At 35.1% G+C, this 27,214-nt stretch overlaps 1 protein-coding gene across 3 annotated transcripts; it reads right to left on the bottom strand.

The window, feature by feature from the left end:
* Positions 1 to 196: 196 nt before the first annotated feature.
* Positions 197 to 27,099, bottom strand: Mask (multiple ankyrin repeats single KH domain). Of its 3 annotated transcripts, none has more exons than XM_072901311.1 (28): positions 26,565 to 27,099; positions 20,655 to 21,095; positions 18,150 to 18,297; positions 17,730 to 18,010; positions 15,651 to 15,936; positions 15,231 to 15,532; positions 14,882 to 15,097; positions 14,040 to 14,663; positions 13,683 to 13,854; positions 13,019 to 13,605; positions 12,313 to 12,474; positions 12,007 to 12,217; positions 11,502 to 11,930; positions 11,072 to 11,407; positions 10,837 to 10,995; positions 10,121 to 10,486; positions 9,799 to 9,953; positions 9,513 to 9,688; positions 9,296 to 9,428; positions 8,472 to 9,208; positions 7,653 to 7,955; positions 7,333 to 7,527; positions 7,069 to 7,216; positions 6,789 to 6,996; positions 5,432 to 6,309; positions 3,847 to 5,157; positions 2,642 to 2,830; positions 197 to 2,505 (listed from the first exon to the last, which is right to left on the bottom strand). In XM_072901311.1, the coding sequence occupies exons 1-28, from the start codon at positions 26,835 to 26,837 to the stop codon at positions 2,482 to 2,484; spliced, it is 9,450 nt and encodes a 3,149-aa protein (XP_072757412.1). In that variant the 5' UTR covers positions 26,838 to 27,099; the 3' UTR covers positions 197 to 2,481. The 3 variants fall into 3 exon arrangements, with proteins under 3 accessions (XP_072757412.1, XP_072757413.1, XP_072757414.1); XM_072901312.1 differs by having other exon boundaries at positions 5,432 to 6,306; XM_072901313.1 differs by lacking the exon at positions 26,565 to 27,099 and adding an exon at positions 21,683 to 22,018.
* Between the last annotated feature and the right edge of the window lie 115 nt (positions 27,100 to 27,214).

Here is a 27,214-nt window from a genome sequence, read left to right as displayed (position 1 = left end):
GTTTGTCAGAGGTTTATTAATTAATAAAACATAAAATAAGTCATTTAAATGTATGTTTCAAGAAAAATAGAAATGAAAATTAAATACATTACATGCGGTTTTATAAACGAGGTATTTCTGTGAATGAAATAAATTGTGAAGAAAACATGAATGATAGGATGGTGTGTAAATATAATTTCATTGAAGAGAGAATAAATTTGTTGTCGTTATATTTATTTATTTGCTTTATTGTTATATGTCATATAATAGTTTTTCATAAATCAAATTTGAAAATAGGCTTTAAATTATAACAATGTACTCTTAGAGAATAATTGAAGCGCTCTCTGGAATATAGGTCAAAAAGCCCTCGTATGGTTTCCATGAGCTTCATATCATCAGCTTCGTATCATTGAAACTTATCGCGCGCCTGGGGGATCGTTTCAATTACATTATATCATCGCTATGTATTGAACACTTGCCGAAATCCCCATCAAGAAAGATTTTCAAATGTTCAATCAAAATGAACATTTCATATATATATATATACATATATATATATATATATATATACATATATATATACATATATATATATATCGAATATATATCTATATAATATTATTATTATATTATTACTAAGTCCAGCCGAAATAGCGGGTAACATTTCTCTATGTGTACTTGTTTTTTTCTTTCTTTCTTTCTTATAGTTATGTCTTGTGTGTATAATATATAATAACTATAATATAATAATAAACATATTATTACCACCACACAGCAATAATATAATAGCACTGTCGCACTAGGGACGCATAGCTATAATTTTTATGCATTGGCGGCCCACTACCACTTTAACAATGAACAATATTCATTGATCTAAATAAGGAATTCGGTGTACATATTTATTAATACAATGTATGTTCGGTTTCGGTTGACATTTCTTATAATGCTTATATAAATTCGATTTCGAGAACATGGTCATTTACGCGTGGAGTGTATATCTTTTATGTGTATGTGCTCGATTTAAAACTCGCTAGGAGTATCATACAAATCTGTCCGGTTGATCTGTTTGAAATAAAACGTAATTCGTTACTGTGACTGATTAATAATTGTGCCTGCAAAAAAAAAAAAAAAATACCGAGCCGGCTGGACAACTGAAACCTCATAATCAATAATATATTGTTCGTATTTAGTTCGTTCGTATATTCAGTTGTGACATAGAACCAATTATATAGCTGCTAATGGAGTATACACAATTGGGACTATGCCAAACATTTAATTCACGCTCAGCGCGATTAGACATGATCGGGAGTTTAGCGCAAAAAAAAAAACGCTCTTCTTTTATTTTTTTTTTTAGCAGATCAGTTCTGGGCACAGCACCAGGTTTTGGAAAAAAAAAAAAAAAACTGCGATCAGATTCAAAAAAATTAGTTATGGGTTCAAGCATAGGTGCAAAGGTGGAAAAGGAATAATATCCATTTTTTCTTCTCTCTTTTTTTTTTTAATGAAGTTTTCCTTCCTTCTATGTCTGTTTTTTTTTTTTTGTTTATTCCTCAATCTCACTTTGCAATATAGGAGTAATCAGAATGATGAAGCAAATATTTATACAACTTTGATACTCGTACATATTATTGTAACAAATTTTTTAAATAGTAACACAAAGTAATAATCTCTTTTCAATTACCTGGTACAAAGAACAGTTGCTCTTCATAACTTGTAAATGCTCATTAATAAATGATAATTTATGTATATTATGTACATTAATCATCGAATTAAAAGATTCTACTTTGTAAAAGTTTAAATCAATTCCAAAAGTTAATTAATTATTATTACTGCAGAAGTTAAAGTAACAGCGTAAAACGTGAGAAAATGTGCGTTCATGAATCTCTTCGCGATAGACCTGGCGAGTGTTTTGTTCTAGACATTTCAAATATCACAAATTCAGATCATTTCCAACAATAGAAGAGAAAATAATCATAAACGCTTAGTTATTATTAATTAGGATCATGCTAATGAATAACTAATAAGAGCATGCGATTAATATCCAAACTTGAAGTGATCATATTATCGTCAAATTACTATTATCATTCTTCCTTTATGCTGTTTTTAAGGACTGTCTAAATGAATAGCTATTCGCAAAATGCAATTCACAAAATGTATCGTCACGCAATAAGTTAAATAATCTTCAACTTTTTACGATTTGTAAATTGCGTTTTAAGAATAAAAATGTAGACTGGCCTTTATTCTGTCTGTTTTTTTTTTCTTTTATACTCTTTACACATTATAAGTTGATATATTCTAATAATAGCAATGATTTTAAATTGAATAATTAAGGACTTCATGTTTTTAGCATGATATGTAATATAAAGAATCTGGGTGTTTGAATAAGATTGATAAATTTATGCGCCTACAAATTAAACGATTCCAAGCCTATCACTATTACATATTACATAATTGCCATCATTTGGTTCAAAGGTTGAAGCTGTGTCAACGTGATTTGGTTTTTTAATGAGTCCATTTAGTCCACGCCTGAAAGTAAACATGTCGTATACATAATCTTTTGTGACATAGTTTTACTTTTGTATATAATTATCTTTTGAAAAATAAATTTCAAATATAAAATATCAAAGAAATCTTGCCAGAAGTCAGAAAAAAAGAATCTTACCGGATGTTGCTTGTCTTGAACGGCATCAGGCATTCCCCACGCTGGATCTATCTTATTCGGTTCATTCTGAGGGATTTCCGCCAGGCCAGGTGTACCAAACTGTCCTGGTAATAATGCCAAGCCTGGCATAAGTGATAAAGCCGCGGTGTTTCCATTAGCCGGATAAGGTTGTTGTGTATCTACATGACCCTGCATGTAATAAAGAAATTATTTAATCGCGTATACTACATGGAAATTCTGTGAATTTTAAAAAGCTTAACATGTTGTTTAAAAATATACGGCATATTTCTATCTCTTTTTTATAATTATTTTATAGTTGCTATTAAAGAATGTCTATTCAAGTTTTATAATCAAATTCTTTTTGAGATTTTCTAAATAGTTTTGTTTAAAATTCCAGATAAAATTAGAGAATCTCTTTCTGCAACCGTCTGAAACGAGTTTAATTATTTACTGTGTGCACTTTTTAATGGTTTATACTCTTAAGATATCACAATCTTTTAAAAAGATTTTTGAATATTAAGATTTAAAATGATACTGAAAAGAATTGAATGGTATTCATAAAATAAGAATTTTTTATTTGCTTAACATTAATTATTTTTTTATTAGCAAGAATTTATACGTCCTCGTGATTGATTGATCTTTTTATCAACGAATTGTCAACTATTTGCAATATAAGAACAAAATTATCAGTGCAATGCAAAAAAATAAAATTACCTTAAAAAAAGACTATAATCTATATAAATCTTCGAGTCCTAGTAAAATTCCAAGAGAATAACTTAATTTCTCTGGGAATTCCAAATTCAAATAATAGAAACCTTGTATCAATCTATCATCAATCATTATTCTCGATATTATAATACTTTACGTCCGATATAATGTATATGTGTGATAAACTAATTCTTAAGCTACTATAAAAAAAAGGTAATATTTGTTCAAAAATAGTTTCCTCTAAGAGGGAAGAATAATGAATCAATTTAAAAAAATGAACAAACATGACGTGTAATCATGTTTGTACAAAGAGTTGTTTGTACTTTTAATAATTTAAAAATCAAATATTTTTACACGCAATTAAATAATGTACGTATGTATCCCCCTTCCCCCTCTCTTTCATTCTCTTTCTCCCCCCCCCCCCCCATATGTGCGTAGGATAGCAATTATTATTTATTAATAAAATAATCTACAATATGAAAGGACTAATCATTTACCTGAAAGGTGGACTCCATCATCTGATGAAGCTCTGGATCAACATTGGATATACGTTGATTGTAAGTGGAATTCGATCGGAATATCTGATGCCTGTCAATGCCTGGTGCCAGGTTACAATTAGAAGGCCAACCTAATTTCTCGTTGAGCATCCAACTAATGGTATCAGCATCTCCACCCGGGCCCATGTTCGCAGCCGAGTAATTCTTCCATGTTGCTCTTTCGGTACCGATCGGTCGCGGGACCTTACGATCCTCGATCTTCAATTGGCTCATGTCCTGGGTGACTTGCGCCGGTGATGTCGGGGATATGGCCGGCGAACCGCCGTTTTCCAGACTCGTAATCAGATCAATACCGCTACCGCCAGGTTGCCCCCCAATGTTTGCCAAGTGATTGGAGAAACCAATCTGGCTTATCATAGGCTCCTGGTGCGGCGGATAATTGGTATGCGGTGCAGGTGTAAATGGCCAACGTGTCTGAGCCGTCGTCGAGATGCCGGTATTCGCGGCCGGCGTCGCGCGCGAAGGCGCTTGATACTTTCCCGGCAATGGAAAATTGCCAAGCATCGCTAAATTGTTGGATTGCATCGCGGATGGCGGTGGCGCCGGCACGGTGGCCGTAAACATATTAGCCGGATGTAATGCCGATCCGGTGGCGGGATTGAACATCGTCACCTGTGACTTGTTACTCAGATGTAACGAGCTGGAAAAATCGGGGGCCCGTGGATTCAATCTTGACATACTGACGGTGGTGTTGATCACAGAGGTTGCTGGCGCGATGGTCTGAGCAAAGCTCTGCATATGTGGATGAAATGGTAATAGAGGATGGCCAGCACCACCCTGGTTCTCGCTCGGCACCATCTTCAAGAGGCTAGAATTCGGATGTTCGTAGCCACTAGCGTTGTTTGTCGTTTTGAACAACCCAACGTCCAATCCCGGTTGCGACGTAGAGGATGGTATCACATGGGCCGTCGGCTGGTGACTTGACGGCGCGTTTCGCGACGTCAAGTCACCTTGGAAAACCGCTGGTCTGTTGTACTGTGCCGCTGCCATGTTTGTTCCCATATCTATATTCTGCTGGGGCATCACCGGTCTGGCCACCGCTAAACCTCCTGGCGGCTTATTTGGTAATGGATGCTCGCTATAGCTTGTCGAAGATTGATATTGAGCAGATTGCATAGGATTGTTTTGCACCGAGCACGATACCACGCTACCGATTATATTGGCCGAAGAGTTGCTCGTAATACCTGGCTTGCTAGAAACTGGAGAACACATCGTTGCTCCGCGATATCCAGGAGCTTTGGACGCATCCACCTATTCGATAAAATTCATGACGTATTATTTTATACGAGAAAATCTTAATGTTTTTTGATACAATGTTTCTTCGATAAAAAAAAGGAAAAATGAGTATCTGATTACGTCTGTGACTCGTGAGTGTGTTTGTATATACGTGTATAAATAATTAAACACGAATATGACTTGTATTGATACAAAGAATTTTAATTTTTCCGTTAAACAACAAACAAGTTTTCCAGGTCTTGCAGATTTTAAATTATTTATTTATTTTATTAGAGTGAAAAATATTTACCTGAGGTGGAGAACTGTCAAACTTAGCCGCAGATGAACTAGAACCCGTATTTGACGATACACCACCGCCAGCGACAGTCGCGAAATTCATTCCTTTCTGAGTTTCGTTCTCCCTTCCGCCCCACATCGACTGTTGCGTGACCTTGGTAAAAGTATCGTTAAATAGGGAATATTCGAGAGGAGTGCTATTAGATAACTGCTGTTGCTGCTGCTGTTGCTGCTGTTGTTGCTGCTGCTGCTGTTGGTGTTGTTGTTGTTGCTCTTGCATCACGATTGGCGTTGTGCTACGAATAGTTTGTTGTTGCTGCTGCTGTGCTGGCGATGGCGGCGGCAACGTTTGCGTCTGCGACGATACAGGTGGCGAAGATGTCATTCGAATAGAACTGGTTGACGTCGTCACGATCGAACTTTCCGAGCAATTTGTCATCGCCACGGTACTCGTAGCCGATGACGAAATCGTACTCGTTCCAATCGGGTAATTCGACTTTCCGGGATAATGAGACGCTATTGCCGGCGTGGTAGATAAAGTAGGCAGTGATCGGCAGTGTTTCGGCGACGGACTGATTACAGACTGTTGTTGCTGCTGGTTGTTGGTTGTGTGAACGGTTGCTGCGGCCGACATAACTGTCATGACTTGCGCAACGGGCTTCTGTTGTTTATTCACAGATGCGACGTGAGTGGATTGCATGACCGTTGTGGAGCTATGAGTCGAGGCAGTGATTTCGGACAGCTTCGCTGCAAACGTCTGCGTCGTGCTGGTCGCGACGATCTTCGTTCCCGCTCTACCAGCAGTCATGATTGCACTTGTGTACGACATCGTCGTCTTGGTGTTCGACGAAGAGGCCATCTGCGCAGCTACGGCTTGCGCGCGCTTTTCTGCTACGTGCATACATTTGTATATTATTGTGATAAAACACTTATCCACATAAATATTTAAACACACAACGCTAATACACTTATACTAATAGCGAGTTATGTATATATATATATATATATATATTGACTTTGCTCTAGTCTTGCCCCGATATGATGCGAGTACAGAACTGTCTCCGTGTAATATCAAACCGCACTGTCTGAAAAGTCAGTGCAACATTTTTTGCTCTCGTTAGTTTTTTTTTTTTTTTCGTTTGCCCAAATATAAATTCATCACTACACCAAGTTTTCATTTGTTGAATATAACAATGAAATCTGAATGCATTGGAACAGTGAGTACAATCTGAATATGTTCCAATATGTAATATTGGAAAAGTTCGCATTTATTGCGCAGTAGTGCAACCAAAATTCGCTATAGTATATTTATACTAATTCCTTATATACAGAATATTGAAATATAATTATTTTTTTCGTATTTAATTTACCTGCGGCTACGAGTCTAGGTGCTGTCGCACGTGGTAAAGAAGTAGAGAAAGCACCAGCAAGCTTAATAGTGGACGATGACCGAAGAGGAACTAATTGGCTTACAGTAGATACGCCTGAAGGATATCCTGGTTTATTAACTTGATTAGTGGTTGTACTGGATGCTAGATTAGATGGTTTATTTACAGATCCAATTTTCGTTTTACATCCCTAAAAAAAAGAGAACAATCAACTTATTAAATTGTTTTACATTTATAAAGCTTATTTGTTTTATATGCTTACTGCAAGTGCGGAAACAGTTTTGTCCCACGAGGAAGTCGTTATGACATTAAGCTTTGTTTTTGGAAGCATTTGCTGAATATCCACATCAGGATCTTTGATAAGTATTGATATTAATGCATGAGCTTGTTTTGTCGCCTCAGATGATCCCCTAAAAATAATAGAAATAAAAAAACAATGTAATAACAATAAAAGTAATATAGTAATTTAAAGATTAATAATCTTTTTATTTGCGTTTGTATGTAAAACATAATGTTCAATACTTACTTTATTGTAATAATTCTTTCCCCTTGAGATTTACTTTGTTTTTCTACTTCAATGTGTGCACCTGTTGCAACACGTATGGCATTTATATTACTGCCACCTCTGCCTATCACTCGGCTAATAGCGTTCGGTGGAACGGATACTTTTTTGGAACGGAATGGCGAATTCATAAATCTTCCCGAGTCATCCGATTGTCCCCTAGAAAATTACGATGCGTGTATTAATAAAAAAATACATGTTCTTTGTAAAAGTAAAATTATTTTTCTTTATAAATTTACACAAAAATGCCTCTGTAATGCTTCTAAGAGCATGGCATATCTTACTTTCGTACAACCTCTTTCCATCCTTCCTCGCGCTTTCCGCTTTGTTTGGGACTAGTGTTGCTTATCTTGGTCAATGTGTTCAGAGTATCTCCCTCGTACGGAGTGAAAGATTTTTTCCCTTTGCCGGGGACATAAGTTTCATTACCAGTCGCTTCAAAATCTTCTCTATCAGCTGGATGCCTAGAGGATTCGAAAACCAATTGACCTTTCAGTTTTCGATCAGAACTGACGGTAGTGGAGGTCCTGGTTGTGACTGAAGTTGTGGATACAGATACCGCACTAGCAATATTAGTCACAATTCTCCTATAAAAATCATTATAAGTACATAACAAGCGATACGACGAAAAATAATAAAAAGATATATTAATATTTAACCCTTTCCTTGCCGCGTACGTGTTCGCGAGTAAATTTTCTCTGTACTGCTAATTCCAGAATTAAAGTTAATAAATCAATTTAAATAGAAGTAATGAAACAATGAAGCAATAAAACTTTAATAAAAATCATCGATAACAATTAACAGACAATTAATAATATAATTTCGTATGATAACTCGTTTTAAAACGAGGGATGATATTCGTTAAGTGGCTGCAGATTATAGTCGGCATTGGTATAGAAAGGGTTAATATCTACATGCAAAATGTATTTTTCAACATAACAACTTTCACTTTTAATATTCTCTCTTTTCTCTTAATATTCTTTCTTCTCTTTTCTCTTTTAATATATAATACTCGATAGTTTTGAGAAATTCTTCAGATACAGAAGGGAAAAAAGAAGAAAAAAGAAAAAACAAAAAGGAAGTGAATAGAAGATTTTACTTACTTTTCTGAAGTATTATTTTGAGACTTGGTCGACGTTGCCATGTTTTGTGATAAATTATTATTTTGTGTAAGAAGTGTTTTAGGTGAACGCTGTGGAGATGTATTCTTGTCGTTGTTATTAGGAGCATTATTCTTTTTTTTCTTCTTATCCTTCTTCTTCTCTCTTGCCTTAACGTCATTGCTGCTACAACTACCCTGACTATTAGCATCTATTCCGCTGTCACCTTCCTCTCGATCAGGATCCTCCGGACTTCTATTCATGGGCGACGGTACGCTCTCCATTCTCTCGTCGCCACCCTCATGTTCACTGTCGTCCGCTCGATCGCACTCCTCGTCGCCCGATTTCTTTCCATTCTCGTCTTTATCCTCGAAGGTTGTTTCGTTCTTCTTATATTCTTCATGAAGTTTACGTTTCTCCTCCTTCTTCTCCAGCTTCTTTTTTTTCTTTCTCTCTCGTCTTCGCGCAGCAGCCGCTTTCTTCGACTCTTCTCTCGTCTTTTCCATGTCTAGCTCTTCCAACAGTATGGTAGCATTTTTGTTTGCCTTAGCAGCTTGGGTCTCTTTAGCCGCTCTTATTACTTTCACGCACTCCTGACACTTCTCCAAGAGTTCCTTATCGCTAACGGTCGCTATATACCTCGTCATCTCCTGGTCACTCGGAAATTGTGTTACGTGATTCACCATCCACTTGACTACCTTAATGTGACCTTTTCGAAAAGCAGCCATCAGACAGGAAACCTAATTGTTACAAAAAATTACTATTTATTCAAGATTAGAAAAAAAATAAAATTACCCTCTTACTAATTAAATTGGCGCACGCAATACCTTACGATTATCCTGCGAGTCTATATCTGCACCTGCATTATACAAAAGGTCTACGACACTAAGATGTCCGCCATTTGCAGCTAACCATAATGGGCTATTTCCTTTTTTATTTTTTACTTCGACTTGAGTTCCTCTGAAAAACAAAATTAACTTAAATTTAGTTATCATAGGTCCTACAAATATGCGATAGCATAGGATGTACACATAGAAAACCTACCTCGCTAATAAGAGTTCTACGAAACGGCAGTGACCTTTATCAGCGGCAATAGTTAGGGCAGTATCACGAGATGATGGGACAGGTGTTGCGTTTACATCCGCGCCTTTACTAAGTAACACGCGACCGACATCAACGTAACCACCACTAGCAGCTTCCATTAGCGGTGTTAGACCCGTCTTTATAAAAGATGGAAAAAAAAAAAAAAAAAAAAAAAAAAAAATGATTATATAACATTAAAAGAGTGTACGTTACATTATATTTTTCATTTTAACGTTAAATATGCTACCTTAGCTCGGTGTTCAACATTGGCTTTTCGATCGAGAAGAAGACTAACAACTTCATGTCTTCCTTGGAAGCACGCGAGTGTCAATGCCGTGTTACGGTTCGTCTCAATTTGTGCATTGATGTCACTGCCCATATCCAATAATAATTTAACTGCCGCTGTAATAAAATCAAATTATATTGTACATACTTTTAATGTTCAAATTATAGAGACATAGATGATACTATAATTAGATATAAATATAGACTCCTTTAGTACACACAAAATTGCAAATTGGGATCATTGATTAGACATAATATTTCTCTTTAATTAATCAATTTCTTACCAGTATGCCCATTCATAGCAGCAAGCATAAGTGGAGATATACCCAATTTCGAGCCGGTACGAGAATTAATTTCGGCACCATGACTGAGTAAAAGCTTTATTATATTCACGTAACCGCCAGATGCTGCGAGACTCAATGGCGTGTAATCAGAAACATTGCGATGTTCTTTATTTGCGCCGCGATTAAGCAGCAATTCGACTACCTCATATCTGCCTCCGCTACATGCAAGAGACAATGGCGTATCCTTAGTACGTTCAGATTGTGCTTCAATGTCAGCACCATGATTGAGCAGAATGTCGACCACTTTCTGATGACCCGCTGTTGCAGCCAAAATGAGTGGAGTAAATCCTTTCTTATCTCTATGTTCTGCAATAAAATTATATATCAGTTTGTAATTTCATAAAAACTTGACAATATCATATGAATATCTATATTTTTCTTTTCTCCTCTTTCTCTATATTATATATTTACTGTATATTATGTGTTTAATTAATAATTTCATCCTTACATATCTTTACATATTTTCCATAAGTTAAATCGTTTAGGGAAAATAATGATTAAATTAAATATTGATTACACATCTTTATATCCAATAGCTCATTAAATCATCAAATTTCCCCGTATGATGAAGCTTTCACATGTTCAAGTATTACAATAATCAAGTTGTTCAACTGATAAATATACTATATATATATATATTGCGATATTTTACCTACCTATATCTGCACCACGGCTCAGAAGAAGTTCAACGAGATCTTCGTGCCCTCCAGCACAAGCTAAAGTCAATGCTGTGTCGTGATTACTATCAGTTTCTGAATCAACATCCATACATGAAAATGGAGCAGGTGGAACTTGGTTGGTCGTGTATCCTCCAACTGTTGGAATAATATATTGTATCATTGTATATTTATATTTAACATTGATAATTATAAACTGTATCATATTTCTCACCTGTCGCTGGGTCCAGTTGATAATTTTGCGCCGGAAAATTAGAGGTTTGTTGAGTACTGGCAGTTTGTTGTTGCTGGCAAGATTGTTGTTGTGACAAGAGAGGATATCTAGTCTTCTTGCTCTTACCGGTTATTGGCGCAGTATATACCTGTTTCTTATCAACGGCGGCAATACTCGAGGAAGTTGTAGTAGCGGGAGCTTGGGTCTGGGTAGCAACTTGAACCTGATTAGCGCTACAGGTTGTAGATTGTGCATAACTGCTTGACTGGTGAGGCGGTATACTGTCTATTATTCCTGTTGCTCCGCTCACGGCTGGTAATGTTTGCGTAGGAAAAGCTGGATAGTAAGAAAATTAAGGCAAATTAAAAATAGTCATAACAAAAATTGTTAGCGACATCATTTGCGTGTTAACAACATTTTATGAACTTACTTATTTGAGAAGATTGAAGCAACAATTGAGGTTGAAAGGTATCGCTGCTAATATGCTGCATACATTCTCGAAAGTGTATGCTACCCTGACGAAAACCTTCTTCGAAAGCTCTTATACGATTCTTGAGCGCTGGATTTTGCAACTGTTGCGTACTAGTTAATTGTAAGCCCGCTGATATGTCTGCCTCTATCTGGACGCCAGCACTGGTCACTTGCAGGGATGGTAATGTTGGTAAAGAAACCGATGGTACTGATAGTACAGGACTAGTGAAATATTCTTGAGATACATGAGGACTTCCACTTTGCTGTACTATTTGAGTCTGCAAATGTTGCTGCTGCTGCTGCTGCTGCTGTTGTTGCTGCTGCTGTTGTTCTTTGTTATTCGACATATCCAATCTTTTCAACTCAAGTTTTTCCTGATCTTCTATTGCTATACAGAAAAAAAAGGAACACAAAGTTATTTTTACCAATAATTTTATTTTTTAAGTTTAAAAAAAAATATTTACTATCAACTGCATCATCGAAATTGATGGAGCGAAAAATTTCAAACGCATCATCAATTGGAATATCTGTGCCATCCTCCAATTTCAACACTCTTTCATTAGCGGAGAAAGTTTTAGATTTTTGAGCTCCAGTAAAAAATGCACAAGCACTTTCTCTGTATTTTCGCATTAATTCAGGATCCGTTTGCTCGGGAAGAATTTCTTGAGCCGGTTGCTATGTCAAAAATGTATGGTTTTTTTTTTAATGTATATTAAGTGTTTTTTAATGCAAATGAAAATATCGACAACTAATAATTTAATAGTACATACCTGACTATGAACATGGTGATGCGTAGGATGCAAGTGCGATATCAGTTGAGTGGGCATCAATATACTATTCGTACTATTACCGATCACATTCGTTTGTTGTTGTGAATGAGGTTGTTGGTGAGATTGTTGTGGTTGCGATTGTGGTTGCTGAGATTGTTGTATCTTATAAAAAAAGAAAAAAAAAAAAAAATATATATATATATATATATATATATATATATATATATTCATTAAGAAACTTATGTGTTGAGATTTTTCACTTATATCTTATATCATAAAGTAATAAATTATTAAAATAGATTTTTCTCATATGCTGCCACTTGCATTCATTAATATAAACTCACTTTTTGAGATTCATGGATTAATAAATGTGTAACTAAAATTTAAAAAGCTCAACCAATTATTACAAAATCTATTTTTACCAGAAACATAAGACACACGAAGATAAAAATCATATATACATACTAATGCAGAATAACAAAAAAAAGTTTTCAATACATTTTGCCATCCGTATTATCAAACAAATAAATAACTATAGCAGCATATTTAAAAAAACTAATTTATTTCGACGTATGTAAGAAAAGTTTACACAATTTCTCGCGTCGCGTTTGTGTCATAATTCAATATAACTGCAAGAAAATGGAAGTTTTAAATTATTGAAAATTTACCTAACTGAAACGAGATAAAAATGGAAGTAAAAATCTACCTGCACTTGATCCAGTTGAAGTTGTAATTGTTGATTGAGTTGCTGCAACTGCTGGACCTGTTGCACTTGGTAAGAAGGATGCTGCCGTTGCTTTTGCTGATACTGTTGTTGAAGTCCGGCCATTAGGGTAGCCTGTGTCTGTTGCAGTTTCGCCATCCCCAACCCGGACGTAGCTTTTCGTATGTTCTTTCCTTCTTTCTTAGACACAGGCTTGGCCTTTGGACGATCGCTTATAGCGGTATTTTGGCTGACATCGCTGCTTGCGGTAATAGGCGATTGAGAAACGGCTATGATAGTTGGAGAAGTAGAAATGCTAGGCGGACTCGGTGTGGCTGTTGAAGAAGTGGTAATCGGTGGAATAGCAGTGGCGGTCGCAGCGGGTAACGACGCAAGAGACAAAGGAGGCGAAGAAGGAAAAGTATCTGTAGGAAACGTTTCCATTGCGGTAGGAGTTATCTTCGGATAGTGTGCACCTTGCATTCCCATTAGCTTACTGTCGATGTAAGCACTACACACCAACGCTGCATCACTAGTCCCTTGGTATGTCAACGAATTGCCAGTCATACCAGTTGTACTGCAAACTAAGCCTTTTGAGCAAAATGATTACGTTGAAAGTATTTCCATGAAAACATTTTTAATAAACGAATAAGATTGAAAAAAGTACCATGAGATGTCGATTGACCTGGTAAATCAATATTTAGCACGCCTGGTAATAATGCCTCGGTTTCACTAGGATCTTGTTGTTGCTGTTGTTGTTGAGATTGATTTACAATGGAACTTCGCGGACCCGAAAATAAATGTCCTGCACCCTTAATGTGTAATTCTCGTTCTACCCTCTGCAAGATAATTATATAATTTAAAGAAAAGAAAAACATGATGAGACAAAATATAATAAGGTTGTAAAATGTATCTCTCTATGTATTCTCTCTAGTTCTTTCTTTTTCCTTTTTATCAATTCATAAAATTTATTGTGTAACAAAGAATTTTATCATAAGAATATGCAATAATATATAGAACATACTTGTAATTCTTCAAGTATTTGTTGTTTATGAAGGATTTGTTCTTGTCTAGTATTTTTCCGACTCTCGGTGACATTTACTCCTTGTGTCGACGCTGTTGGTGTCGGACTAAGACTAATGTTAGGTTCTGACAAACTCGTGAATCCTCCACTGCCTTTATCGAGGATATTAGTATCGTCCTTGGTAATAGCGGCCGGTTCTCCTGCAGGCTGCGAACGAACTTGTTGCGCTTCGGCAGAAGTAAGGCTCATATCAGGCATCATAGTCACTGATCGATTCTTTCTCAATAATGACTTTTGTGTATTATGTTTTAGTTGGAGATTTTGCGCTTGTTGCTCAGTGGTCTGTTGTTGTTGTTGTTGTTGTTGCTGCTGCTGCTGCTGTTGCTGCTGATGCTGCGGTTGCGTAGATGTTTGCTGAGGATGAGGTACGTGTTGTTGATGATTTATATGCTGTTGCTGTTGCTGCTGCTGCTGTTGTTGTTGTTGTTGTTGTGGTAATAACATAGGTGCAGAGGCAGCGCTGTGGGGGGCACTCATCATAATGCTATGAGGATAGTCCAATAAAAGTTGAACAACAGCAGTGTGTCCACCTTTTGCCGCTTCTATTAGCATGGTGGAATTATCCTATAATACATTAGATTATATATTGATAAAAGTTATGTAAAAAATATATCGAGATTTTTCATCATTATTATAATAAAAGACAGATTGAAAAATTAATATATTATTGATGTGTCAATCTTATCAATATTATATTAAATTTTTGCATGTATTTTCCAATATATGTATAATAGATTTAAAATATAGATTAATTTTACTTAAATGCTTCAAATATAACATACCTTCAATTTATGAAACGGATTTGCAGATTGTGCTAGAAGCAATTCAACTACTGCAAGGTGACCACCAGCGCATGCTAATGAAAGAGGAGTATGATCATTGTTTGTTGTTTGTCGATTAACATCAGCACGCTTCGAAATGAGGAATTGAACTGTGCACAGGTGACCCGCTCTACAAGCCTTCATTAGTGGGGTTCTACCTCCCTCTGATTCATGCTCCTATAATATAAAATAAATTAATATAGATAATTTATACTTCGATATAGAGACAAAAGAAAATTACAAAAATAACTTAATGTAAAAATTAAAAAAATTAGCAAGTCTGTAATTAAATACAAAAAAAAAAGCATACTAGATCGGCGCCATATTGCAGTAAAAGATCAGCCACGTCAGTATGGCCATTCTCGCAGGCGTATGTCAATGCTGTATCCCCCGTTTGCGTCTGAGCATGAACATCCGCTGTGGATTCCAGTAAATATCGCACAAGATCTAAGTGCCCCTCCTGCGCGGCCTCCATCAAAGGTGTCGATGCACCTAATTCTATATCTGCCCCCGCTTTAATTAAAAAATCAGCAACTTCCAGAAAACCTCCACAACAAGCCAAGGTAAGCGCCGTTTCTTGAGTTTCCTCAGTTTGGGCATTGATGTTTGCACCTTTACATTAATTTTTATATTTATTTATTTATCTTCATTATATCAATCTTATATCTATTATACCTTTTTATATCCAATGATTTATTTTTATTGTATTTTAACAATCCATCTAATATACCTTGACTCAAAAGTAAAGCGACCATCTCCTCGTGTCCTTCACGCGCTGCCTCCATTAATGGTGTATAACCTTCATCGTTAACTTCTTCGATGTTCGCTCCACGCTCGATCAAAAGCATAGCCAAGTCCACGTGACCACCACAAGCTGCTAATGTTAATGGTGATTCAAAGCTGTCTGTCGGCATATTTACTTGGGCACCTGAATCTAAAAGTAAACGGGCAACTTCCACGTGACCATCCATTGAAGCTTCCATAAGTGCCGTATGCATCTCGTCAGTCTTGTGCTCCTGAAAATTCACAATAATACTAATATTAAATAATTAAACAAGAAATAGGGGTGTATATTGTGAAAAGATGCCAGACATACTCGTAGCAATTATTCGTAACAGAGGCATTAAAGTATTTGTGAGCATTTTACGCTTTTCAGCTTAATAAATAATCACTAAAAAATGATAATTGTGTATTAGAAAAATATGAAAAATGCGAATGGCTGAATTGCGACTCGAATTAAGCTGAATTTTCATGAAACGCTGAAATACAATCAATTGTTTCAGTGATAAAAAGAATCAATTGTTTCAGTGACAAAAAGGATCATGTGACGAATTGACATCTTTATCTTTAATCATATGACCCTTTTTGTCAAACAATTGAGTTCAACGGTTCGTAAAAATCTACTAGCTTTAAAGTTCGTTTTTGCTTTTTTTGAACAACTCTTATCATTAAGATTTCACACTTTATATTACTTTTAACATAAAAACATAATATGCGACTCTAGAGAGAGAGAGAGAGAGAGAGAGAGAGAGAGAGAGAGAGAGAGAGAGAGAGAGAGAGAGAGAAAGAGAGATGATTTTAATCTTTTTTCAATTAATAGCTGGAGTATACATTGTTAGGCTACGTCCTAAAGCTATACCCTAAAGAGATTTTTCTAAAGAAATACAATAATTCCCCATCATTTCCTGAACAAGATCAGTACTCTTGTGTCGCTGTTAAAGCTCGATCAGTTTCCGTTTCGAGAAATGTGAAGCCAATCAGCTTGCAGTTTTCACAGAAAAGCGACACTTTTGTTGGCTACACGTTTCTCTACACGTTTGACTACCGATTTTTACCATCGTGGACACAAGATTTTCAGAGTGAAGCAATAATGCTAAACAGTAAACAAATTTTTATCCCAACGACTTGTATCGTGTAGTATTTTTAAATAATTCTTTATGGAAGACATATATATAAATAACTAAAGTACGGATCCATGTCATCCGTGTGAACTAATGAAAGAGGAATACTAAATATGCCATAATGTAGTTGTTAGTCTCAATCAATTGCTTTATCATCGAAATGTTAATAAACGACAATTAATTAGATTAATAGTAAATTTCATCGTTTCCGTAATTTTACATTTCTCGTTTTGCTTAGGAACTTATCTAGTCATATGATTATATCCGAAAAATTACAATAAAATTTTAGAAACCTATTTTTGAAAAATAGATTTATTATAAGAAACAAAAAACTAAATATACTTTAATTTAGATACACTTTCATTGATATAACAAATACCACTTTAAACGCGGCGGTGTTAATCAATGCCCGTGATCCGCATCAATGATCCAAATGCTTTTCTTTTTCAATAAATGACGAATCTGATTAAATAATTAAAACTTTTCTTGATTGTTCAATCAAAAACGCTTTGAGAAGGCATTTGAGAATGCCAAGTGGAATACACCAAGAAATGTATTTTTAAATATTTGTATTATCAATTCAATCCTTTGAATATATCCTTAAAGGTAAGCTATAAAGAATAATAAAAATATTTCTCACTCTAATGTTATATTAAGGCATGAAAAAGTTATAATTTTTTTAATGGGTTTTGGAATGCTGAAAAATTGTGGAGGATTATCTTATGATTCATGTGTTATCCGAAATTCCTAAATAATTTTCGCAGTATTCATGGCACAGTATTTTATGCAACGAACGGAAAAGAAAACTAGAAAAAGGGACAAACTTATTGTCGACATACAACCATAGTTTTCTAAACATATAGTTATTTTATTATATCCAGAAGAAAATAAAACAATATAATTTATACCTGATCTGCGCCGGCGTCCAATAAGAACCGAACCATCTCTAAATGTCCTTTATAGCAGGCTAATGTTAATGCTGATTCTTTAAATTCATTGGAATGAGTATTGATGCCGGCACCATGTTCAAGTAAGATCTTGGCAACTTGAACATGACCAGCACTCGCTGCTTCCATTAAAGGTGTATGACCGTTCTCATTATGATCTTCAACATTAGCTCCCGCGTCTAATAAGACACGTACAACCTCCTCATGTCCACCGGCGCATCCATACATGAGAGGCGTATTACCTTCAAATACAAATATTTTATAACAGTCTTATCGATCAATTAACCTTGACAATATTTGCAAATAGAAATGTAACACAATTAATTTAAAAAAATCATATTCATATAATAAGAAGTAAACAGCTAGTGTTAGTAATTTTACCTGACGTAGATTGAGCGTTGACATCTGCTCCATGAGCGATCAACAAACTCACAATATCTACATGCCCTGCACTAGCAGCTTCCATTAAGGGAGTACAATCTCCTTTGATGCCACGATCTTCTACATTAGCGTTCATAGCCAAGAGGACCTATTTTATAAAAACATGCATTAGACGATTTTTCATTCATCTCTGCAAAACTAATTTCGAATGAATTTTATTTTATAATTGTATTATACATATAATTATAATAATACTAACTTCATGTTAATGATTATTATAATATAGAGTGCGTTCGGAAATCCTCTACCCTTGAGATAAAGTAACATTTTATTAACTAATCAAGACAAAAAGGACAAAGATTTCTTTGTCGTGATTCATCAATTAACGCTATTTCATCCTACGAATACAATTTCCAAACCCATCTATAATTAGATAATAGTTGAAAAAAATACTTTAAATCTAATATGTTAATACTTTGTGCAAAGTATTAAAATATTAAAAGCACGAGTGGTTAATATTTCTATAAGGGTTTGTTTAGTTTAAGTTCCAAACTCCTCATTACATTCATATTATAATATTGCAAAACAAAAAAAACGTGTAAATTTTTTTATTGCAAAATATGTCAAGACAAATTCGTTTTTTTCATATGTCATGATGACTTATGTTTGATAGTATATTGGTAAAATATATTAAGGATTCAAGATTTATGGATTAATAAATAATGTTAAAGCTTAAAATCCAGTTTTGCTGGATACATGCAGATTGAGTTGTACATGCATTCATTAATGCGAAATAATAAAATTTTTAGTACATTTTATCAATCCATATATAAAAATGCAAATAGTATATATAAAAAAAAGTAATTTAGCTGCAATGAGGAAATGGGGTAGCCTTAATTAAAATAATTAAAAAATTTTAGTTAATTAAAATTCATTTACGAGTTTTATACAGCCTTTAGCCCATAATACAAAAATATAACTGCAGATTAGAAAGAAATAAATATGTAACAAATATAACTCTTGATAGGTCTTATAAAGTTAAACTGTATTTACTTTCAAAATAAAAAGTAATAACTGTATTATACAGCTATATTATACAAGGTGTCCACTCAAATCTTGTAAAAATTTCTCTATTTCTGCAGGGATTTATTCAAAATTTAAACAAAATTTCAAATAATTAGAATATTTTAGAAGATTTTTGGTGCAATTTTATAAGATTTTTCTCATTACATACATTTTCTAATGCTTTTCACATTCATATGAAGAATACACAAAGCTACATAGATTTCAAGTGTTAAATTTGCAAACATACTAAAATTCAATAGCTTTTGTAAAATAAACATCTTTAAGTTACGTAACATCTTTATTTTTCTTATCGTAGAAAATTACAATAAAGAATATGTATTGCATATTTTCAATATTTTAAAACCATTAAATATGTAAACAGAAATAAGCAGCAAGAGAGAAAGATATTTACAATACATATAATTCACACAATTCGCAACTTGGCTTATCCACAGATTGTCAACTGCTTATAGTATAACAGCAAAATTATCAAAGAGAGAATCTTTTAAAAAACTCGCAATAACATTCCATCAGAATTCCTTGATTTTTGCCAGGTACAAAAAAATTCCTGAAAATTCCAGATTGTTTTTTTTCTTTCTTTTTTTAGGAAATAAACACCTGTATATATATCGTTATTAAACAATTATATTTGTACAATATCTGAATATAATTGTAATATAATAATATACATACACATACATATATATGTATATGTATGTGTATGTATGCGTACATATACATATATATATATATATATATATATGAAATAAAACTATTTAAAATTATTGAATATAAGATAATAAGTTTAATATTATTTTCTTATCAATTCTTTTTTTTACAATATGAGAATTACTGTGCCAAGATAATATTACAGCCATTCAAATCAACTGTTAGTATGAGATATATGCTCGACTGCTTGCACATACATCAAATAAGATGTTATACATAAATAGGATATATGCGCACATATATATAATATATATTTGCATGTACATATAGTAAAATCAAAGAATTAATAATACAAACACAAGTTTCTTCTATTATGTATCGAGAAACACTGGTAATGTTTTTTCATAAACAAAAAATATACATACATACATATATATATATATATATAACAATATCAATAATTTCAAACATGAGAAACTCATAAAAATATATTGTATAACTGTTACTAAAAGGCTGTTTTTTAAGAATTATTTTTGCAAAATAAATTCCATTCTACAATCTTTATTCATCACACTATAAGAAAGATATTAAATGTGTGTACTAAAAATTATTTATCCACATTGTAACAGTCATGCTCTCCACAAATGCACACCATGCATTTGGACAAAAAATATCTTTCGAAATGTCATTTCACGCAATTCAATATATTGGGATTAACATAGAGTTGGAATTGTTTTGATGAGAAAAAGTAGTAATTGTTTTGATCCAAACCTGAGCAAGTTCGTAGTAACCTGCGGAGCAAGCTAAGGAGAGTAAACTTTCTCCTTCTTCAGTAGTTTCATGAACGCTCCGGCCCTCTGTCAACAATTTCCGAACGGTACCAACGTCTCCGTCGGTGCACGCCTCGACGAGAGAACGTTTCTCGTTCGGCGTACGTGGATTGTCACTACGCATACGTGTTAATGCGGCCGCAGCCTCGTCCAATGCACAAGAAACACTAGATGTTAGACGACGAAGCACTTCGTGGTCAGCCAAGTGCTTCCCATCACCTGATGATAATTTTCCGATACCAGCTGCCTCAAGGAGTGCCTCGAGACGCGCTTGAGTTTCAGGATCCACAGAACGTTCAGGATCCTCAGGAGTCAATAAAAATTTCGAGGATTCAGGATGATCTTCGTCCAATTCAACTTGATCAATCGCAAAACACTCCACCTAAAATTGAAATATCGGTAAAATACCTACTAAAACAATACATGGCAATATAAAAAATATAAGATTAATTTTATATATATATAATTTCGTATTTTATTTATTTATTTATCAATCTCTCGTCACATGAGAATTTTATACATATATACTTTATTATTATATCATAATTGATGAACAAAGGGACATGTTAAAATCGCATAAAATGGACGTCGCGATCCCGAAAATTGATCGCTGCTCAACAGATTAATCGAGAAATGCCCCATAGAAGATACTCTCTCCATCACACGGACACACAGCATACACATACACACACACACACACACGCGCGCGCACACACATACACACACCATAGACAGACACACTCAACAGTATGACAGAATATTCGTAAAGATATTTCGATATTCACAGAGTATAATTATTTTGTGTTGCAGGCAAGTAGCCGAGATTGTGGTACGCGACGTCAAGTGACGTTTCAGGGCACTTTGACACTTGACGATGCGCGTGACGGTTCCTTCCCGAAGGAGCGGATCGCGGATCGCGGACACCGCGACTACTTGGACGACAGATTCTGCGTACACTTCACCGCATACCTGCGCATCGTACTCCCATTTGTTTGCTCTCTCTTCACCCCTCGACACACGACATAATCGCGAGGACGATCGAGCGTACAACATACAACACTCGCGTTCGTAACTTGTGCCAAGAGTGACAGGGGATGCAGAGAGATTGAAATTGGGATTATTTCCACGTCATTGATGCATGGAGGACATAATAAGTATGTACGCACGAACAAGGAACTCCGTGCGAACGCCGTTGATAGGATACGGAATAATATGGTGGCTCTGCTATCCGCGATTACCTCCACGAGTACATCGACTAGCAGCGGACACACATACACATACTCGGAACAGAGACAGACACAGCCACACACAGACACACACATACATGTACACATGTACGAGACAATGTATGTACATACACACAATGCCACGAATACACAGAAAGCGGCAAGCTTTCAGAGAGATTGGTATGTACGAGCAAGTTAACTAATAAGCTTGACAGGTTGACTCGCGCGACAGACATTCGGGCTAATCGACATCGCGAATATTCGCGGATACTCGCGAGTGAGAGCACGTCGTACTATGAGAAATCCGCTAGATAGCGCACCAATTGAGATGTGAACAAACGCAGCAGGCATGCTCGCCACTCGTCACTCGCACGACTCACGGCATCGTATCGTGTGTGTATGTGTGTATGTGCCTCTATATGCTGTGTATGTCGCACATGCACTCGTGTATGTACATACACGGCAGTATAGTGTGTGCGTGCGAGGTGTATCGGGTGTGTTTACTTAAATTAAATAACAATATAGAAACAAATTCCCCCTGATCTTATTTATTTAGGTATATTTGTGCAAACATCCAAATAAAAAAAAAAAAAAATTTTTTTTTATCCATCTTTTCCAAGTTCTTTTTTTATTGTTTCCTGACGCTTTCCTGACTCATATGACGGAAAAACACAGAGGCATTCAAGTTTCAAATGCTAGATTTTCAAATATATTGAAAAAAAAATTGTATAGCTTTCGTAAGATAAGCATTTTTCATTTTTTTCCATCATTATACTTTAAACAGATAATTTACTTGTCTTGTCGATAGTTTATGACAGAAACAAAATCACGGAAGAATTTTTTTTTTTAAATCCCGATAAAATTCCAGAATTGAGTCATTTTTCTAAGGACAAAAGAAATGCCTGATAATTCCAGGTTTTCTATGTTTCTTCGAAGAATAAATCCAATTTTTTTAATTCACTAAATTCCAATAAAATTCTATAAGAATTTAATTTCTGATTTCTCCAGAAATCCTGAAGAACATCACATTTTCCATGTTTCCCCAAAGAGAATAGATATCCTGATTTTTTTTTAAATTCCACGAGAATTCTCAATTTTTGCAAATACGAAGAAAAAAAGAAAAAAAAAAAAAAAAAAAAAATCAGTTTTTCCAGAGCAGACACTCTCTGAATACGCTCGTGCGATGGCAAGAGTATATGCACGCATCACGCATATAATGTGTATATGTACATATGTATATACGTGTTGAGTTCATGTACGTGTGGCATGATACTTATTATATTTGTATATACGGCTTCCTGCGTGGCTACGCGCGCATTTTATACACGCCGGATGGACGTGTGTGATACGTGTGCGCACGCGCGTGCTTATGCGGGGCATACTAGCTTTAGCAGCGAGTATGTACTTTAACTAGTGCTTCTATGCAACACGCATACATAGATACTCACTCTTATTATACACACATACACGCGCGCACACACATTTATTCTTCTCTTTCTCTTTCATGCCCGCTCGCTCACTGACTCACTCCCTATCTCACTTACTCTTTCTCCTTCCTCCCCCGATCCCTCCCTCTCTCTTTCTCTTTCTCTTTCTCTCGTGGAACATGCGGAGATGCCAAGAAGAATGGGAATGGCATTCGAACACTGCACACCTTGACGGTCGCGTCCCGATGCTCTCTCTTAGACATCAGGATCAAGTTGTTGCAAGATACGCATGCTTATACTTTGATATAAAGAAGAAGGAAAAAAAAAAAAAGGAAAAAAAAATTACAAGAAAGAAAATAAAACGACGGAAAAGAAGACAATGAAAATTACGCGAGCGAAAGAGGCGAATGAAATGAGAGATCGACGTCGATATCGACGTCGACAACATCCGTTTCCACGACAATATTATTAACGCATACATATATTCCGGTTATATAACTCTTCTTTCCCAGCGAGCGAATTTTCCGCCGATGTTCCTCCTTTCTTTTCTTCGTTCCTACGTTACGCGAGAGTAGCCATCTACGCACCTAGCCGCCAGCAAAGCGAAAGACATTTGGTAGCTGACTCAACATCGAAACAACGGATAAACTCTCTATAGAATGGAAGAAGGAAGGCGCGTCTCAATATCTCGATGCGATAGCGAATCCTTAAAGCTAATGTCGAATTAATAACCGTCGCTTTTGCTGCGAGTTCTCTTTCGAAAAATTCTATAAAATCTTTATGCGTTCTTGGATGTATAAATCACTGTTTTTCAAAGTGTTTTTACAAATCTATTTATATATTTCGTTGTCAGTAATTCTTTTCTAACTCTTTTTTGCGTCTAACTTAGATATTAAAATCTTTTACAAGAGAATTATTAAATAATATTAAATAAACTATGTAAAATTCAACAAAGTCGTAGGATCCATTTTAGATACAACATCCTGATTTTATTCCTTTTTCGATTTTAATAAATGTATAAAATATAAAAGTATAGATAAACAAGAAAAAATTAAATAAAATTAATCAATCTTATTGTTAGTGCAGACATTAGCCGTGTTTAATATAAATGAAATAATATAAAATTAATGACAATTTTTATGTTATAATTCTAACTATGTTGGCGGAAAAAAAAGAAACTAATTGAGATTAGCATTTTAACCGAGAGATTAGCTTTGGTTGCTGTTGGAATAAATGATTTTAGATCTGCGGTTTTCAATGACTTCTTTTTTAGATTATGTTCACAAGGTGCATAGAAGAAAAAAATGTAACCACGGATGTACGATTGGACCTTTAGACATGCTGGTTGCGAATTTTAATTAATTTATAGATTAACCAATTTAATAGTTTTCGTCGCATTTTTGAACTAGTGATTTAACACATGCGTTCAAACAATTAAATATTCTATAATTTTCAGTTATTCAGTTTTGTTTAAATTAATTTTACTGTGAATTAAGATTTTCTTTATAAACAAACAAAAAATGCTTCATGTTTTATACATGTGAAAATCCTTTATCTTTATACATACGTTATATGTTAAATATTCAAGGTGTCTACTTAAATCTTTTTTACGTTTTTCTACTCTTCCACGTATTTTTATTCAAAATTTTAAGTAAAATAAATATTTTAAAGATTTTTTGCTGCAACTTTTCAAAATAAGATTTTTATAGTATGTTTTTTAATGCTTTTTACTCATACAAAGGGAAAAACACATTTAAGTTTCAATTTGTATTGAAAAATGTATTGAAAAAAAATTAAATAGCTTTCATAGATAAATATTTTTCCCTTACATTTTCATTCTTTTATCATTGAAAATTACCATAAAAAAAAAAAATGTATTGCATATTCAATATTTTGTTAAGCCATTGAATATTTAAACAGAAACCGTTATACATATATTTATAATACATTTTAAACATCTAGTGTTCACAACTTGGCTTATCGATGAATTATTACTCACTATTTATAATATTAAAGTAAAAATCAAGAAGAGAATTTTTTTAAAAAACTCCTCGAGCTTCATTCCAAATGTTTCATGTTTCTTCAAAAACTTATACCCTGTATGAGTATAAAATTATCAAAAGAAGAATATTTTGTTTAATTTCTCGAGTCCCAATAAAATTTCATAAGAATTTTCCAATTTTTTCTGATATCAAAAAATCCTTGAGAATGCCAGATTATCTATGTTTTTCTAGGGAGTAGACACCTTAAATTTCAAGAAAATTCCTCTAGTGCCAATAAAATATTTTTCGTGATTTCTCCAGGTACAAAAGAGAAATCCTTAAAACTTCAAGATTTTCCATGTTTTTTTATATTGCATGCTTAGTAAAAACCAATGATGTCACAAGACCATGTACTCTTCTATATGTATGTACATTACATATGTACCATGCATACAAGTGTAAATATATATACATAATTTTTGTATAAATACTTTTAAATATATGTACTGTCATATGCATGCATGCTCATGCAAGTAACATGCAATATAAAAAAAAGTGTAGATCGTATAACGTTTAAATTGTTAGAATCAGTTCAAGAAAACGCATATATCATGTAAGTCGTGGATATTATCGAGACACAATTATGTACACTCTATGAAGAGAGAGAAAGAAAAAGAGGGGAAAGAGAGAAAGAGAGAGAGAGAGAGAGAGAGAGAGAGAGAGAGAGAGAGAGAAAAGAAAAAAGGTTACAATAAGATTCCTCACATGTGTGTAAAACTCGAGTGAAGTTCGAGAAAATTCAAAGATTTAACTTATTAGATTCCATGTACTAGGACATGAAATGTGTGACATATTTGTCCTGACAGTGGTATGAAGATGATGATGTCAATTTCAATGTCGACAAAAGGCGACATTAGTGTAACGAAGACCTGCATAAAATAAAATCGGTGAAACAATATTCACAGAAATGACATTCACACGAGATACAAACGTACACACATACATATGACAAACACAATCATATACATTCTGTCTGTCTCTCTTTCTCGCGCTCTCCCTTTTTTTCTCTCTTTCTCTCTCTCTCTCTCTCTGATTTCCTCTCCTCGCATCCCTCTCTCTCTCTCTCTCTCTCTCTCTTTCTCTCTTACTCTCACATCCTGTTTCCATCGCATAGCGCACACGGACACGTCTTATCACATGAGCCTCTTTGCTTTACCTCGGAAACGCTGTCCTCCTCGCTTTCCGACGAGTCTGTCATAAAACGTGGCTGCAGTTCCGAGAAGGTTTCGGTCTCCGATTTGGTGGGACTCGAATTCGACGATTGAGGAGTCGACGATGCCTTCCCGGTTTCGTAGTGAACGCTCGCTACCGCTGCCGCTGCTGTTACCGCTGCTGCTGGTGCTGGTGCTGGTGCTGCTGCTGCTGTTGCGGATTGCTTTTCGTGGCTTTTCTGGCTATCCGAGGTCGACCCTTGTACTACATTCTGCATCTTTACTCTCCAGATAAATCATATGATTAAACACAGTTATTGCTGCTATTTGGTGATAATCGGCCGAAACCACACCACCGTACACTCGTCCCCTTTTTTCCTTTTTTTTCCCCTCACTTGTGTGCGCGACAATTAATCCCGACGATGAGAACGATCGTCGTCATTCACGTAAGCTACCCGCCATTTTCACTATGGCCGACACGAGACGGTGAGACGGTGAGACGGTGAGACGGTAAGAGTCCCGAACAGTCCTGAAAACTATTATCTCTCTCTCTTTCTCGCTCTTCGCTCTTCGCTCCCTCACAACGGTCGTCGGTCGTCGGTCATCGTCGGCGCCTCTAACGATTCGCGATTCCGATATTTCGCCAACCGCAGCG

This window comes from Anoplolepis gracilipes, chromosome 10, assembly GCF_047496725.1.
Source record: "Anoplolepis gracilipes chromosome 10, ASM4749672v1, whole genome shotgun sequence".
Lineage (NCBI taxonomy): Eukaryota > Metazoa > Arthropoda > Insecta > Hymenoptera > Formicidae > Anoplolepis > Anoplolepis gracilipes.
The sequence above is the reverse complement of the archived record's forward strand: the minus strand, read 5'-3'. Positions and strand labels throughout refer to the sequence as shown.

Excerpts from the sequence above, each read along its gene's own strand:
- Mask (XM_072901311.1), bottom strand. The coding sequence starts at position 26,837 with ATGCAGAATGTAGTACAAGGGTCGACCTCGGATAGCCAGAAAAGCCAC. Across the intron at positions 9,209-9,295 it reads ACTCGCAGGATAATCGTAAG|GTTTCCTGTCTGATGGCTGC; the intron begins GTATTGCGTGCG and ends TGTAACAATTAG. Across the intron at positions 5,158-5,431 it reads TTGACAGTTCTCCACCTCAG|GTGGATGCGTCCAAAGCTCC; the intron begins GTAAATATTTTT and ends TTTATCGAATAG.